Genomic DNA, 16,323 nt, shown 5'->3' with positions numbered 1-16,323 from the left:
ATGTGATAAAACCCAGTGGGCAGGACAGTGGCTGCTGCATGTGGGGAAAGGGGGTCTAATTTGAGCAACTCAGCAGGTGGTAACGTCACTCCCTGAGAGGAAATTCACTTGGGGACATCTCAAGTCAGGACATGGAAAATCTCAGGTAGCGATGACAGGTGTGTGACTGGGCCTGGAGCTTAGGAAAAAAGGACTGAGCTGTAGGTAATGTTTGTGGAGTCATCATACAATAGGTGGGAAGTGAATCTGCAAAGGAAAAAGAATAGCGGACAGGAGTAACAGGTCCTGAAGCTGGTGACAAGCTTGGCCTGCTTGCTGTTTTGTTCCTTTGCCCATAAATTGTTCTGAAAAATAAGATGAGGAATGATACGTCGTTGCATATAAAGCTATTGAGCAATATTATTCAAAAAGCCAAATACTTTAACATTTTAAACATAAAAGTGCACGGAAAGCTAGAATGGAAATTTAGGATTAGGAAGTGTAACAGGTTTAACTTACTTATACTATACTTGGTACACAGTAGATGCAAAATTAAATGTTTATGGAGGACCTTGAGTATGAACTTCTACGTTTAGTTTCTGAAAGTCCATAAAATGGAAAGCTTCGTAGACACCTTTTAGTCAAGGTATATTATCTTTAATTTGCATTTTTCATAAACACTGCTTAAGTGCAGCACTGATTTCTATGTACAACATAAATAATCTAATAATTTAAAATAGAGAGGTAGTATCAATGTGTGATTTTTATATCGGAAGAAAACTGTTTTCTCCTATAGGGATGACTCCCTGAGCTCTCCTGCATAATCCTGGGTCAACATGATCCTTGGTGCCTCAAAGAAGAAATATTTCATCTGAAAGTATTTGGCTTCTTTGGAAAGCTGGCAGTATGGATAACAAAGTGTCTCTTCCAAGTGAATCTAAGGGAGGCTGAATTCACATCATGCTCCACTGGGATGGCTTTTGCTAGAATGTCGGCAGAGTCAGTACTGGAGACTTGCTGAGACAGGACACCTCAGGGCTTGATTTAGCAAATAGATGAAGAGATATTTCAGACTTAACCTGGCAGAGTCAGGAACTCTAGGTGACATTTAATTTTATGAAAATATTGTTAGTAGTCAGCATTAGTTTTTTCTATTAAAGGGAACTCTCAAACCATCTAAGAATTAACTTTCCTGAAGAGTTCTCAATCCTGCTCCATTCATTCACTCACTTAGAGAAATATTTACTGAATGGTTGCTGTATGCCAACTGAGAATATTAGATGCTGAGGTAAATGCAATCCCTTCTGATGTGAAACTCTTATCTGTTTACTTTTTCTATAAATAAGACAGGTTGGTTTTTTTCTTTCCATTGAAATAAACCTTCATGTATAGTTGGGTGAATTAAGACAAAAAAACAAAAAACAAATTAAAAAAACTCACAAACTCCTCAGTTTGTCTACTAAAAATTTAGAGTAGAAGCTATGGTAAAACTACAAGTTTGTAATAAGTAAAGCTATAAAATGAATTCCCAATCAAGTACATTGGAGATAAACCTATGGAAGAGTTTCATCCATAAGACTTGCCTGGTTTCTTACCAAGACTCAAATGTCTACCATGTAGGAAGAAGCCAGGGACATGGTTTAAGTCAATTGAAGAAGGGAGTGAAAATAATGAGCAAGCCACTAATGGATATGAAGTAATCAAATAGTAGGAAAAAAAATTGTGAAATACATCAATGTATCTGAAGTTCAAGGAATATACACTTCTTATAGTTGAGCTCTTCAAACATTCTAAAATCAAAAAAGGATGTAAAAATAAAATTAATAGAAAATGAGATTTATAAATGGTAAATTACACAACGTACATATGCAATTTTGAAAAAGCAAACAACTTTTTAAGTTTTAAGAACTTAAAAAATGATATCTAGTTATTGGAAATCTTTTGTAGCATGTATTACAAAAGTACCTGAGTCTCTTGAAAGGACAAAATTCAAATGTAACTACTTCCAGGAGAAGCATGGAATTTTACAGAAGTGGGCTTGAAAGAAAAGAATGTGAACTTATGGTCTAATCCAGCAGCTCTTCAACTTTTTGTTTTGAACCCCTTTATACTCTTAAAAATTACTGGGTATCCCAAGGAGTTTTTGTAGCATTTTATCTAGTGATATTTATCATATTAAGAATTAAAACCAAGAAATTTTAAGAATTTTATATTTATTCATTTACAAATAACAAAAACCCATCACATGTTAACATAAATAACTTTTATGAAAAATCATTATTTTACTAAAGCAAAAGAAAAATAAAAGTGGCATTCTTTTACATTTTTGCAAATTAATGTCTGGTTTAATGGAAGAGCTGGATTCTCATATCTGTACTTTGGCATTCAATCTGATACATCACACATCATGTAGCGTAGGGAAAACTCATGAAAGAATGAGAGTAAAAAGGCAAATCCTGTCTTAGAATTATAGAAACAGCTTTGATCTTGAGTATCCTAAAAAAGGTCTCAAAGACTTAACCCAGACCACACTTTGAGAACCACTGCCCTAGTCTAATCTCATTTTACATATAAGGATGCTGGATCTCACAGAGATTAAGTGAGAAATTCAAAATCAGATGGCCTGTTAATGATAGAATACAGATCCTAGAAGGTTTGCCTCACTTCTCTTGGTTTAGGTTCCCAATCAGAAGCCTAGGAAATAGAAATATCCTCTAATAACCTGTCCTGTTCACTCTAGTTTCAAGGACTATCAATATATAGTACCAAAAAGTTTTTGTTTTAGATAAAACAGAAGAGGAAAATCAACAAACCTGATGTGTTCTACTGTAGGCATACAGTGTTAGCATTTGAATTAGGGTCTCTATTTGAACTGAAACACTTAAGGCAAATTCGGCATTCTACTCCATGCAAGCTGGTAATGACAAACTACACAGTAACTAGCAGAGAGAACTATGGAAAGCATATAAACCACAACAGCACCACTTAGCACGTTTTCTGAGTCTGGAATACAACTCGTCAAAAATCCCAGAAAAATTTTCACAAATACTGGCTGAAAGGGTAGTAAGTATATTAAGAGACTGAAAATAAACTGGTGATGATATGGAACTTTTTAGATAAAATGGAGTTGTTCTGAAATGTAGATGTTTTTAATTCTCTAGATCTTTTTTTGGTCTTTAAAAAAAAGAAATCAGGGAATCTTCCTCTTCATCCTCATCATACAAAGGCATGGCTTCCTTTGTATCCTACCAGATGATCCAGACCTTCTTTAAATGGATCGTAACCTTGTTCCTTTAAACAACTCAGTGGCCAGAAAAGCTGGTCCAGCGGAGGAAATTCTTCCCAAGGAACCCACTCCCAACCTAGAAAAGGAAGATACCAAGTCAATTTTTTTAGTTGAAAAGAAGCAAAGGATATTTATTTTGGCAAGTTAACCTATACTTGGAAAAAATGGGTTAAAATTTTTAAAAAGAATTTACTACTGATAAAGTGCACTAGTGCTGCTGCTGTGCATTAGCTTGGCTATACAAACAATTTGCATTTAGAACGGAGATCTTAAGATAATGGTGATCATTTAAAATATGTCGTTATTTGAACATGAAGCCAAGTTTACAAGGGCCACACTGTGGCAAAACTCAGATTTTGTATGATTCCGTTTTCATTTCAATATTTAGCTAAACAAAATGCACAGAACTTTACATACTACAGGTTACATTACATTAAAATAAACCAGTTTCCTCATCCATAAAATAAGATGCATTACACAATTTCTATGCTCTCTTCCATCTCTTAAAAAGTAATGGCAGCTATGTAGAGAATAAAAAATACTCTGCCATGGTATATCGTAGAAAGATAAATACGGAAGGAGCTGATTTTTAAAAGAAATCTATTGAAACAAGAAAGATTTAACAGTTCTACTAGTTGTAAAATACTTGAAATCCTAGAAAAATATTCTAGGGAATGGTATTTGCTTTGGTGATTTAAATGTAAATAACATGAAAGTAGAATCCATGAAATTGGAACAAGTTCAGGAAGGACTAACTAGCAACCCTGACCACACACTGAGAGAGAAAGGGGAGGGGCAGGGGAGAGAGAGAGAGAAAGATAGATGACAGATACTGTATTTCCCCAAAAATAAGACCTAGCCGGACAATCAGCTCTAATGCGTCTTTTGGAGCAAAACTTAATATAATACCCAGTCTTATTTTACTATAATTTTTGCCCTAAAAGACACATTATAGCTGATTGTCCAGCTAGGTCTTATTTGGGGGGAAACAGGGCAGATAGATAGATGATAGTTAGATTAGATAAAATAGATTAGATAAGATTAGATCGATGATAGATTAGAGAGAGAGAGAGAGAGATCCTTCCAAAAAAAAAAGTGCTGCAAGATGCTGAATTAACTAAGTCTCAAGAGAGCTATCAGTAAAGTTTATCCTGTCTCCTAGAAAAGGAAGTGTCTGGATGATCCTCTGAATGATGATCGGATGGTTGAAGGAAAGCTGAGTGACTGGTAAACTGAGGCAGGACATCCACATCCAGGATCTGATATAGATGGGACAGAGACTGCATCTTTCTAGTAGAAATAAAACAAAGACCCACCAAGCATTGCACCTTGGCCAGGCTGCAGCTGGTTATCAGCAAGAGCTCTCAACTGGGGGAAAAAATGAAAATAGTTCCTGCTATATTATTACTAAGGGACAGAGAGAGGAACAGGTATTTCTGATCAAATCTGATTTGTTGCTAGTAACATTGGGCCTTGTAAAATCATACCGCTTGGTTTGAGATTACTAGCATGTCAGAAAGTTAGCAAAATGAAGGTGGACAAACTCAGAAAGTTATATAAATGAATAAAAAACATCACAAAGCATTAAAAACTACCCAAAATACTATATTCTAGTAGAAAAAAAATACAATGATATAGTAACAAAAACTCTAATATAGTACTTCATAAAGTAGAATAATCTTAGAAGTTCTTTAAAAAGTAAGCCAATCTAGATACCATATTAGAGAATCTCACAGAAAGAGGTTTGCTTGTATTAATAGATTCATTCTCTTGTTCCTTTGTCCAACATATTCTAACCTTGGTTATGAGCCAGGCAGTGTCAAGCTTGGAAGAGTCAAAGATACCTGTTCTTTATGGATTCAAAGTTCATTAAAGGAAAAAAGGTATGATGTGAAGTTAAATTGTTGAGCTGAATTTGAGGTGCCCTCTGAGTATTAGGGGAAGCTGCCTAGAAAACAACTAGAAATACAAGTCTGCAACTCAGAAGAACAAGATGAGAAGTTACGATTTAAACCAGGGTTCGGCAACTCAAATCTCTGCAGAGGCCAGATTTGGCGGGAGGAGGACAGAAGATGGCAAGTGGCCCCCTGGGTGAATGAGACTTCTTCCATAAAAGCTGTCTCCTCAGCACCTTCTCTACTAAGGAGTGGTTTCGGTATCTGCTTCTCATGAAGGATACTAAGCAGAAAAACAACTATTTAATCTGGTTTGACTCTTCTAATCTCAGGATATTTTGCCCATAGAAAAGATAAAAATAAGGAAATGTTCATTCAAGTTGAGTGCCCTATCTTAAAATAATAATATGTGCTATTACTGGAATAAATTACACCTCAAAACTAATTTTAAAAATACCAGTTACATGTACTATATTTTGCTTCCTAAAAAAGTAAATTGAGCCCTACAAAAAGTACTAAAATAGAAATATACACATTTAAATTTCAATTTAATACTAAAAGGACAATTAATTGAATGCTTCTCCCTACAGCTTCAGAATGCCAAGACTATTGATTTTTGTTTCCACTATTATTTTCCCGGGCTCTCCCCTCTCCTGTTCCTCATTTTATCTGGGATAATTAGGGATGTGAGAGCTAGGAGGGAGTTGTAGAGAACACCTCCAAAGAACCTAGCACATTTCTTACCTACGTTTCCTGCCTTCTGCTTCTCTAGGCATGAATACTTTTAATAGTATCCTAGGCCAATTAAAGGCCTTTGGATACTTTTTGGGTGTTTCTGTGTGATACTGTGATATATACGTATATATATATGTATATACGTGTATATATATATACATACATATATATATATATACATATATATATATATATATATGCCAAATATATATATATAAAATAAAGCTGTGTAAGGGTAGTGGTGTGTGTGTGCTGACAGGGTGGTCAGGAAGGGCCTCTGAGAAGGGGATATGTATGCAGAGGCCTGAGGAAGTGATATTTGTAGAATGACTAAGTCATGTCTAAAATGTTTTACAGATTGATTTGATTGAACAGACAGGCATGTTCTACCCAAAAGCCTTTTATTCAAAGGCTTTTTATTCTGTTCTACCCAAAAGCATTTTATTCAGTCATATAAAATGTTTTATAAAATAAGTAACTACTTGGAATCACCCAAAATGAACTAGCAAAATCTGAGCTATATTTACTTACAACAGTTTTGACACCAAATGTATGGAGTTATTCCCCATACCAACCAATTCTTCAACTCTCCAAACATCAATTGGTTGTCCTATAATTCAATTCAATTCTAACACTGTCTACCTAAAGTTAGGGTGGGATCCCAGAAGTTAAAGAGTTCATTTTCACCTACCGTCACCACTTCAGATGCCACCAGGAAGTCCTGGCCTCCTGTAATTTTGACCACATGAATTTAAATCGGGGGTTCCCACAACCCCCTTCTCAGGTTCAATAATTTGCTAAAATGGCCCACAGAACTCAGGACAATACTTTACTGATGTTACCAGTTTATTGTAACGGACATAGCTCAGGAATAGCCAAATGGAAGAGATGCAAAGGTCCGGGTATGGGGAAGGGGTATGGAGCTTTCATGCGCTCCCCAAGCAGGCATGCCATCCTCTCAGTACCTTGATGTGTTCACCATCTCAAAAGCTCTCCAAGTTGTGTAGGGTTTTTATGGAGGTTCCATTCCATAAGAACCTCTGGTTGATTAAATCATTGTCCATTGGTGATTAATCTCAATCCCCTGGTCCCTCCCCTTAGGTGGGGCCTGGGGATGGAGTTTAAAGTTCCAACTGTGTAATCATGGTCTTTCTGGTGTCCAGCCCCCATCCTGAATCTACCTAGGGGCTCCCAGCCACCATTCATCTCATTAGCATAGACTCAGGTATGGTTGAAAAGGGGCATATTATGGATAACAAAAGATGCTCCTCTCGTCTCTATCACTCAGGAAATTATAAAGGTTTTAAGCATTTTGTGTCAGGAAAAAGGGATGAAGACCAAATATACATATATATATACACACACACACATATATCACAGTATATATATATATTTGGTATATACTGTGATATATATGTGTGTGTGTATATATATATATATATATTTGCACAGCTTTATTTACACAGCTTTATTTTTCTTCTTATTCCTTATCATTGCTATTGTAAAACATCTGCTGTTTTGCTGCCTTTGCACTCACTAAAATGTAAAGCCCAGGAGGGCAGGGACTTGCTTTACATACCACTGTTTCTTCAGGGCCTGCCTCGAACAGTGTCCGGCACACAGTACTCAACGAGTATTTGTTAAAAGATTCTTCCACATTAGAAAAGAAATTAAATGTTTAGAGGGGAGGTCCAGTACATGAGACCTCCTGAATAAGATTTCAAGATTTCATATGGCAAGTGATATATTCAGTAAGTTTGATATTTTTCTCGTTAGTTCCTTTTTCATGGAGTTTTATGAAATTTGAAGGGAGATGATACATGCAAAACCCTTAGAACAATGCTTAACGTGCAGTAAATAATATCAGTTATCGCCATTAAAACTTTCAGAGCACTCAATCCAACTGTTTTGTCAGGTTAATCATTCTCTATGAAAGTTACTACCTCTCTTGCACAGGTGAGAAAACTGAGGAAGGCAGTTTAATGTTTTACTGAAAATCATAGTTTGTAATAAAATTAAACACCAATAAGAAAACTAACATTTCCTGAATACTTACTGTGTTCATTGGGTTCTTTATATGTATTAACTTATTTTACCCTTACAACAATCATCTGAGGCAGTTACTATTATCATAGATTAGAAAGGAGACCTAGAGATGATGATAACTTGCCCAAGGTCACAAAGCTCTAAGTGCAAGAATCAGAATGCAAAGCCATTAGTCTGGCTCCACAGCCAGTACTCTTTCCTAGTATGTCCTTGCGACTCCAGGATTTAAGTATATTAAGTTCTATCTGAAGAGAATCTAATTCTGCCCACCTGGCAACACAATATAATATTCCTTCAGATGATATGCTCTCCTCAAAACACACACACACACAAACACCAAAAAAACATGATTATAAATAATTCTCTTACTTTCATTTTTTTCAGGCTCTACATTCTTTGGTTCTGAATCTTGAGTCACATCCACCTCTCCTTTCATTAATATTGTGACATAATGGTAATTCTCTTTCTCAATGAAAGAATTCACAACTGAGGCAAAACGAACATTTTTCAGGTGAAGTGCTGCTTCTTCCCAGGTTTCCCTTAGAGCACATTCTTCCCAGCTTTCACTGGAAAACAGAAACACACTATTATATTCAGTTCTATTTATGTAATTTTGTGTTGCCAGAAATACTTGGCTAGCAACTTCTAAAGCAAAAAGAATGCTTTAGAACAATAAATCAAACCCTGCCTTTGACATTCCGCATATCCTATATCTAGTTATCTGAAGAAAAAAAGGATTTCATACTGAACAACGACAACAAAATGAACATTTAGCCAATTCAGCACTAATTCACATGCCTGGTAGCAGTTTGTAATCAGGAGGCAATTTAATGTATTAGTTAAGAGAATAGGGTTTGGAGTCATCCAGACCTAGTTTGAATTCGAAGTCCATTACTTTCCACCTTGGATAAGTAGAAAGAGAATAATGTTAGTTTCTCACGGGGTTGTTGTATCAAGAACTGGACTATGTCTTTTTCTCTATTCTCAGAATTTGGGTTTAAGCCTCACAATTGAGAACAATAGGCAGTACACACCTCTACATTACAAAGAAGACAAAAAGAGCAAACAGATGCCATGTGAACTCTAGGGTTTGCTAAGGAAGGTCAGACCAGTCTTTTGACCCTTACCCCTCCCAGTCTACATACAAAGACAGATCTTTGATAGGAATGTTGTGAGTTTTCAGCCTGGTAGGAATGTTTCCTTTCCTCCTGATCAGGGGCCAATTCTGCCCCCTAGCCAGTGAGGGGTACTCCAGGAGAATTAGTCCTAGAGACTGGGTGTGACTCCCAAGAACGATATTGTAGTCACACAGCAACCTAGCAGTCTGTCCTCCCCAGTCTTTCCTTAGTGGAAGATTACCCTGTGAGATTGTCCCTCATTGGAGTTGAGTTTATGTTACCCTAAGTCTCCGTGTTTGGTCCTTGTAAGCAAGGTCTGCAGTCAAAGACGAGTAAGTTTCCTCATGGGAGGAACGACTTAAGCCAGACGGGACCCCCCTAGGACCCCCATGAGCTAATGTAAAGTTAGGAGGTAGCTGTGCCCCTCCTCTTCTGAGAAGCTGCTGACACATGCCTCAACTATTGTCCTATACCCTCAGGTGTAATGGACCCATTAGAGCGATAACATCTCGCTCCTCCTGTTTGGCTCATGGGATAATCTTATCTTGTGAGACTTGTTCCTCCAGGGATTGTATACACCGCACCTTGGTCATTTGGGGGATGGTATGCATCGGTTGCTTTGGGACAATTATGGGATTTGGAATGAGTGATTATTGTGTAGTGTAAGAGTTTCGCAGACCGTGCCCCTAATCATGTGATTTCTATTGTAAAAAATCAATAAATACCCACGGTGACCTGATTCGGGGCTCCAGTCTCTTAAGGCTGTGAGTCCCTTGGTCCTCTGTGGTTTAACTGTATTTGAGTCTTTGTCTCTTTATTATAGTTTAACCCTCGCTGCCTCCCTCGCCTTCCCACGGCTTGTGTTGTGCAGGTCGCAACAGGAGATACCTGCGGAAGATGTGCATGGTGAGTTGTGGAAACTCACAGGCCTTCCCCAATGCATCAGAGTAGAGGTGGTAGGAGGGTAAGAGCTCTTGAGTGAGTCTGAAATGTGTCGCTTGGTGTGTAGGGATGCATGTGAATACAGAGGTTGGTGCTTATTCCCACTGTTGGAAGGAAGGAGACTGGGTAGAGCAGCCCACAATGGTTGAGCAAGGAAAAAGGGCAGCAGTGAAAGCATTATTCCCATTGTGAATTTCCTTTGGGCCAAGCAGATGCTGTAACAGACTGCTGGGGATTCCAGCAGAAAGAAAATGTAGGGTGGTGTGCTAAATGCTAGAGCTAACGGTGGGGGGTCAGTGTCACAATAAGTCAGCCACCTATGTCAGGGAACTATACAGTGTAGAAGTCCTTGAAGGACTTCCAGATAACCAGCAAACATACCACAAAGAAAGAGAGTACATGTCAATACCACACCCAGAGGGCACCAATGGACAGACCACAGCAGAACCAGTCCTGTAAAAGGATTGCCCTCTCCCCTCCTTCACCAACACATGGGAAAAGAAAGGAAACCAGAAACAGTGAGAGGAGGTGGAGAAAGAGAAAAACAATGGCCCAACCTCCCTTCCCCACCACAGGAGAAAGATAAATGCTTGGAAGTGGATCATAATGACCAAAATGTGATTTATTTTTAAAATCAAAAGACAGGAAAATAATAGAATTTGCAGGAAATGTCATGGAGCAGTAGAGAGGGAGACAAATCATGTTTCAAGACAACAGAAGGAGAAAATAAAGCCATTTCCGGTTTGTTTTCCGTCAGATTTAGCCCCACTTAGTGTATCAGTTACATAAAGATAAGTAAAAGCACACGTGAAGAGCTTAGCATAATATCTAGTACTTAGTAAAAAGCTCACTAAAGTTCATGTTGGCTTTTTGTCTCTGAGTCAAGATTCCAACATTTTCTTTCGCTATTGTTAAGATAGTTCTCGCTAGCAATTAAACATTCTAACTAGTACTTAGTTTGTGATCTAAGTTTGGCTAAATGACCACCAACAATTGACAAAGTACAATATGGAGTGTCTGTCTGGGCCATTGGCTTTTTCCCCCCCTTCTTCCGCCTTCCTCCCTCCCCACTCCAGTTCAAGCTGTTGTTTCTTAATCTAGTTGTGTAGGACACAACTCCCTGACTCATGCTGGTATTATGAGCCTTGCGCTCCCGCCGGGCTGAGGTAGTCGGTTGCTGGTCATCAGTGGGCCGCTCACGGCAACACACAGCAGCCAGCGACAGCCTGACTCGGCAGCCCATGGCAGCTCATGCCAACCTCTTCCGGCTGCTCACAGCAGCCCAGCTCCAGGAAGAGCTGTTGTTCCGAATATTAGCTGTAGAGGGCGCAGCTCACTGGCTCATGTGACCTCAGCGACATCAGCGTTAGGAGCATGGTGTTCCAACCACCTGAGCCACTGGGCTGGCCTGCCATTTGCTTTTTAATCCAGAAATTTATTTTTATCTGATGGCTTATCTTAATTATCTGAAAACAATAAACTTCTTGATGCTTTTTAAAATTCTGAAGACCGTTTAAAAATTTCCATGTGCTAAAAGATACAAATTCCATAGTTTATAAAGAACGAAGTCTGATTAAAACGCAGTAGTACTGGGCCTCAACTTGTAACTACCACTTTGTAAGAAATAGGTGGACACATAGTCTTCAACATAGCATGGGGGGAAAGGGGAGAGTGGCGTCACTGTTAAAATTGAGAAATTAAAAAAAATGTATTAACCACATGCAATATGTGCCCTTCCTTTGATATCGATTGGTACAAAACAGTAAAAAGACATTTTCAAGACAACTGGGGTAAACAGCAAAGACTGGGTATGATATTAAAGAATTATTTTGTTATATGTGAAAATAGTATTGTGGTTATGTTTTTTACAGTGTATTACAGAGACATACTTAACTGTTTAGGGGTGGTATGATAGGATGTCTGAGATTTCCTTTGTAATAAATAGTATAGAAAATAAGGGTTGTGTGAGTTTGGGGCGTGGGGAGGAGTGCTAAAGATAAGACAAAAACAAGCTGAGTGATGGGTACATAGGATTCACTATGTTCACTACTTTTACATATGTTTGAAACTTTTTATATTATACTAAAGTAAAAATAAGCACTGGATCTGAATGCTTTCAATGCTATGTGTCTGCTGTTGACTTGAACCTTATTCTCACTTCAGAATCCACCTTTTAGCACAATCTCAGGTTTTCTTCACCCTGTTTAGAGATGCCTCTTAACTGTCCAACTTTGTCAGTCTGACATATCATCAAATCATAGAAGGCCAAAGCAGAGAGGGACTTTCAAGAGTACTTCTCCTACTTCCCCATTTTAAAGATGGAAAACTGGGGCTCAGAATGTTAATAGCCCATTTGCTTGGTTAGAACGCAACTAAATCTACGTGGGCAGGAACTAGTAAATTTATCTGCGAACATTTAAATCACTGGGAAACCGTGCAAATGTCTTAACGGACAACAGTGAATTGCTTGAGGTTTATAAACACACCCTTTCGGTCTCTTCTGTGTAAGCACTACGAAAAACCCATGTCACAACCAACCCGCAGCCGCAGCAGAGCTGGCGCAGAGCCGGAGCACCGCCGTAGCTCCCAACCCAGTGAGGAGACCCGCCTTCCACCCTTACGCAGCTCAGCGCCCCCTGCCGGCCGGCTCCTGCGGGGCGCAGCGGCCCGAGGGGGAGGAACAGGAGCGCGCGGCAAACGACGCCGCGTCGGCGCTCTTACGTAAGGACGCACGCACCGAGGACGCGAGCCCGTCCTTCTGTGCTCGTTCCTCCTTCCCCGGGTTGGCCACGGGACTGCTCACCCGAACTCCAAGTGACCCCCAGGAAGTTGGAAACTGCCAGCTCCAGATGACCCTTTCCTCTTCCCCAGGAGGACACAACGAGGATGCGTGCAGCTAGTCACCACTACTCCTACCCCGACTCCGGGCCGCCGCGCCCGCGGCTCCGCGCTGGCCATCGTAGCGCGGGGCGTCCGGAGGGCCACAGCTGTAAGTGACGTTCGCCCCGCCCCGAGGGAATCACCGTCGCCTCCTGTGCTGCGCAGGCGCCAGAAACAAAGGCGCGCGAGCGCCTCGCCCTCTGCTGGCTCGTCCTCGGGCACGGTGCTCTGTCTCAGCGAGGTGTTGCAGCTTGTGAGGCCTCGCGTTTGCTCACGAAGGAATCAAGGTGTCAAGGGCTTCGTTTTTACTGATGCCCCTTATTGTGGCGGTTGCCACAGTCTTTACTCTCAGATTCCTCCAAACCACACACTTACTAGCCACCAGCTTTTATAAACTTGTGTCTTGGTACATCCTATTCCTTTTTCTCCACCACCGTAAACTCATTTTCAAATCAGTGTGGTACCAGGGCAAGGACAGATCGAGTAGGAATATTCTAATGTAAATAACAGAATTCATAAATCATGGGTAAAGAGTAAATTATTTGGGGAGTTAGTTACCTATTAAGGAGAAAAAAACAGTCACTGTTCCAGTTGTTTGCACACCATGTACCAACACAGCTGACCCAGCTGAATCAGAGTTGTCGTTGAAACAAACTAAAAACAAGTGACTGTTATCTGCATGGGGAGGATTTACTTTTTTTTTCTTTTAGTTAACAAATTATTTTACTTCTGCAGAAGTAATGTGCACATAATTAAAAGTTTAAATGGTACAAAAAATGGCAACAAGAAGAACCTTACCCTCTAGTCCTGCTTCCAACCATTTTCAATTCTTTGAACTGTTAATTGTGATATTTGCCTAGGTATTTTGAAAGAATATATTTATTCTGCATTTTATAGTAAATGAATTTTGATTAAACTTTTCTATAGCATCTCTTCTACTTAACAAACACGTCTTCAATGTGTGGTGCAGCACAAAGATACTCTGTAGTATTTTCACAAAAATTGGCGACATATAAAAAAGATATCTCATAACTGAATAGGTTATTCCCAGAAATACAAAGTCGGCTTAAAATTGGGGGAAAAAAAAAAATCAGTGTAATTCACCATATTAACAGATGGAAAAAGGAAACACATACAATTACCATAATAGATGCAGGAAAAAAATTGACAAAATTCAGCACTCGTCCATGATTTAAACAAATACTTTAAGCAAACTAGAAATAAAAGGGAATCTGATAAGGGGCATTTATGAAGACCTACGGCTGACACCATATTATTTATTGTTATGGGCAGAATCATGCCCTGCTCCAAATTCATATGTTTAAATCCTAACCACTCATACCTCATAATGAGATTGTTTTTGTAGAAAGGTCTGTAAAGAGTTAATTAAATTAAAAGAGTTTGTTAGGGTGGGTCCTAATCCAATATTACAGGTGTCCTTAAAGAGGAGGAGATTAGGACACATACAAGGAAGACCATATGAAGACACAGAGAAGACAGCCATCTGCAAGCCAAGAAGAGAGGCCTCAGAAAAAAACCAACCTGCTGAAACCTTGATTTCACAAAATAAATTTCTGTTGTTTAAGCCCCCCAATCTTTGGTGCTTTGTTATGGCAGCCCTAGCAGACCAATACAATGGTGAAAGACTAAGACTTGCAAGAAGCAAGGATAGTCATTCTCAGCACTTTTAGTCATATTTCTGGAGGTTCTGGTTGGTGCAACCAATAAAATCAAGAAAAGTCAATAAAAGATAGTTAAATTGGAAAGGAAGAAGTAACTATCTTTATTCACTGACAATCCTAAGGAATCTACAAAAATCTATTAGAACAAATAAGTGAGTTTAGCAAGTTCACAGGATTAAAGGTCAGTATACAAAATCATTTTTGTATTAATGAAGAATAAGAAATCAAATTTAAAAGCAATATCATGTAAAATAGAAAATATAAAATACTTAGGGATAAACTAAGCAAAAGATGTGCAAGACCTGTAACAAATGTTACTGAGGGAGTTAAAGAAGATTTAAATAATAGAAATGCCATGATCCTGGAGCAGAAGACTATATTGTTAAGATGTCAATTCTCTTTAAATTGCTTTATATAGAATAGATGAAATCCCAATCAAAATACCAGAAGCCTTTTTATTTTTCAGTAGAAATTGACAGGCTGAAATTTATATGGAAATGCAAAGGACTAGAAAAATCAAAATAATAATTATCATTATTTTAAAAGATTTTATTGGGGAAGGAGAACAGGACTTTATTTGGGAACAGTGTGTACTTCCAGGCCTTTTTTCCAAGTCAAGTTGTTGTCCTTCAATCTTAGTTGTGGATGGCGCAGCTCAGCTCCAGGTCCAGTTGCCATTTTCTAGTTGCAGGGGGCACAGCCCACCATCCCTTGCGGGAGTCGAACCGGCAACCTTGTGGTTGAGAGGACGCACTCCAATCAACTGAGCCATCTGGAAGATCAGTGGCAGCTCAGGTCAAGGTGCCCTGTTCAATGTTAGTTGCAGGGAGCAGAGCCCACCATCTCTTGCGGGACTCTAGGAGTCGAACCAGCAACCTTGTGGTTGAGAGCCCACTGGCCCATGTGGGAATCAAACCGGCAGCCTTCGGAGTTAGGAGCATGGAGCTCTAACCTCCTGAGCCACCGGGCCTGCCACAAAATAATTATTTTAAAAAATGGAGGAATTATGCCACTTAATTTTACGACTTAGAACAAAGCCACAGTAATCAGTGTGTGGTATTGGTAAAAGCATAAACACATAGATCAATGAAACAGAATAGAAGAGCTAGAAATTGACCTACATGTTTATGGTCAGTTGATTTTTGAAAAATTTGCCAAGACAATTCAATGGAGAAAAGATAATCTTTAAACAAATGGTGCTGTTGCAATTTGACATACAAATTATCATCGTCCTTGATCTATACCTAACACCATATATAACAACTCAAAATGGAATGTAGACCTAAATAAAAACACCTACAAGTGTAGGAAAAAACTAAGAGAAAATATTTGTGATCTTGGATTAGGCATAGTTTTCTCAGGTATGACACCAAAGGCATCCATAAAAGAGAAACTAATAATTGTACTTCATCAAAATTAAGAACTTACTCTCTTTAGAGCTACTGCTATAAACTGAATTGTATCCCCTCTGAAATTTATATTGAAGCCCTCCTCCCCAGAGTATTACTTTGGGAAGTAATTAGATGATGTAATTATCTAATGGGAAGTAATTAGGTGATGAAGGTGGGATCCTCATGATAGGATTAGTGCCTTTGTAAGAAGAGACCAGAGAGCTTGATCTCTCTCTCTCTCTCTCTCTCTCTCTCTCTCTCTCTCTCTCTCTCTCTCTCTCTCTCTCCCAATATATGAGGAAATAGAAAAAAAGGTGGCCATCTACAAGCTAGAAAGAGGGCTCTCACCAGGAGCTGCTGGCACCTGAT

At 39.0% G+C, this 16,323-nt stretch overlaps 1 protein-coding gene across 1 annotated transcript; it reads right to left on the bottom strand.

Annotated features, from left to right (window-relative positions):
- Positions 1-618: 618 nt before the first annotated feature.
- Positions 619-14,467, bottom strand: NUDT15 (nudix hydrolase 15). Its single transcript, XM_081045658.1, has 3 exons — positions 12,805-14,467; positions 8,311-8,507; positions 619-3,341 (listed from the first exon to the last, which is right to left on the bottom strand). The coding sequence occupies exons 1-3, from the start codon at positions 12,957-12,959 to the stop codon at positions 3,196-3,198; spliced, it is 498 nt and encodes a 165-aa protein (XP_080901784.1). The 5' UTR covers positions 12,960-14,467; the 3' UTR covers positions 619-3,195.
- Positions 14,468-16,323: the final 1,856 nt, after the last annotated feature.

This window comes from Rhinolophus hipposideros, assembly GCF_964194185.1.
Source record: "Rhinolophus hipposideros genome assembly, chromosome: 4".
Taxonomy (NCBI): Eukaryota; Metazoa; Chordata; class Mammalia; order Chiroptera; family Rhinolophidae; genus Rhinolophus; species Rhinolophus hipposideros.
Note: the sequence above shows the minus strand (reverse complement) of the source record. Positions and strands in the feature narration are given on the sequence as shown.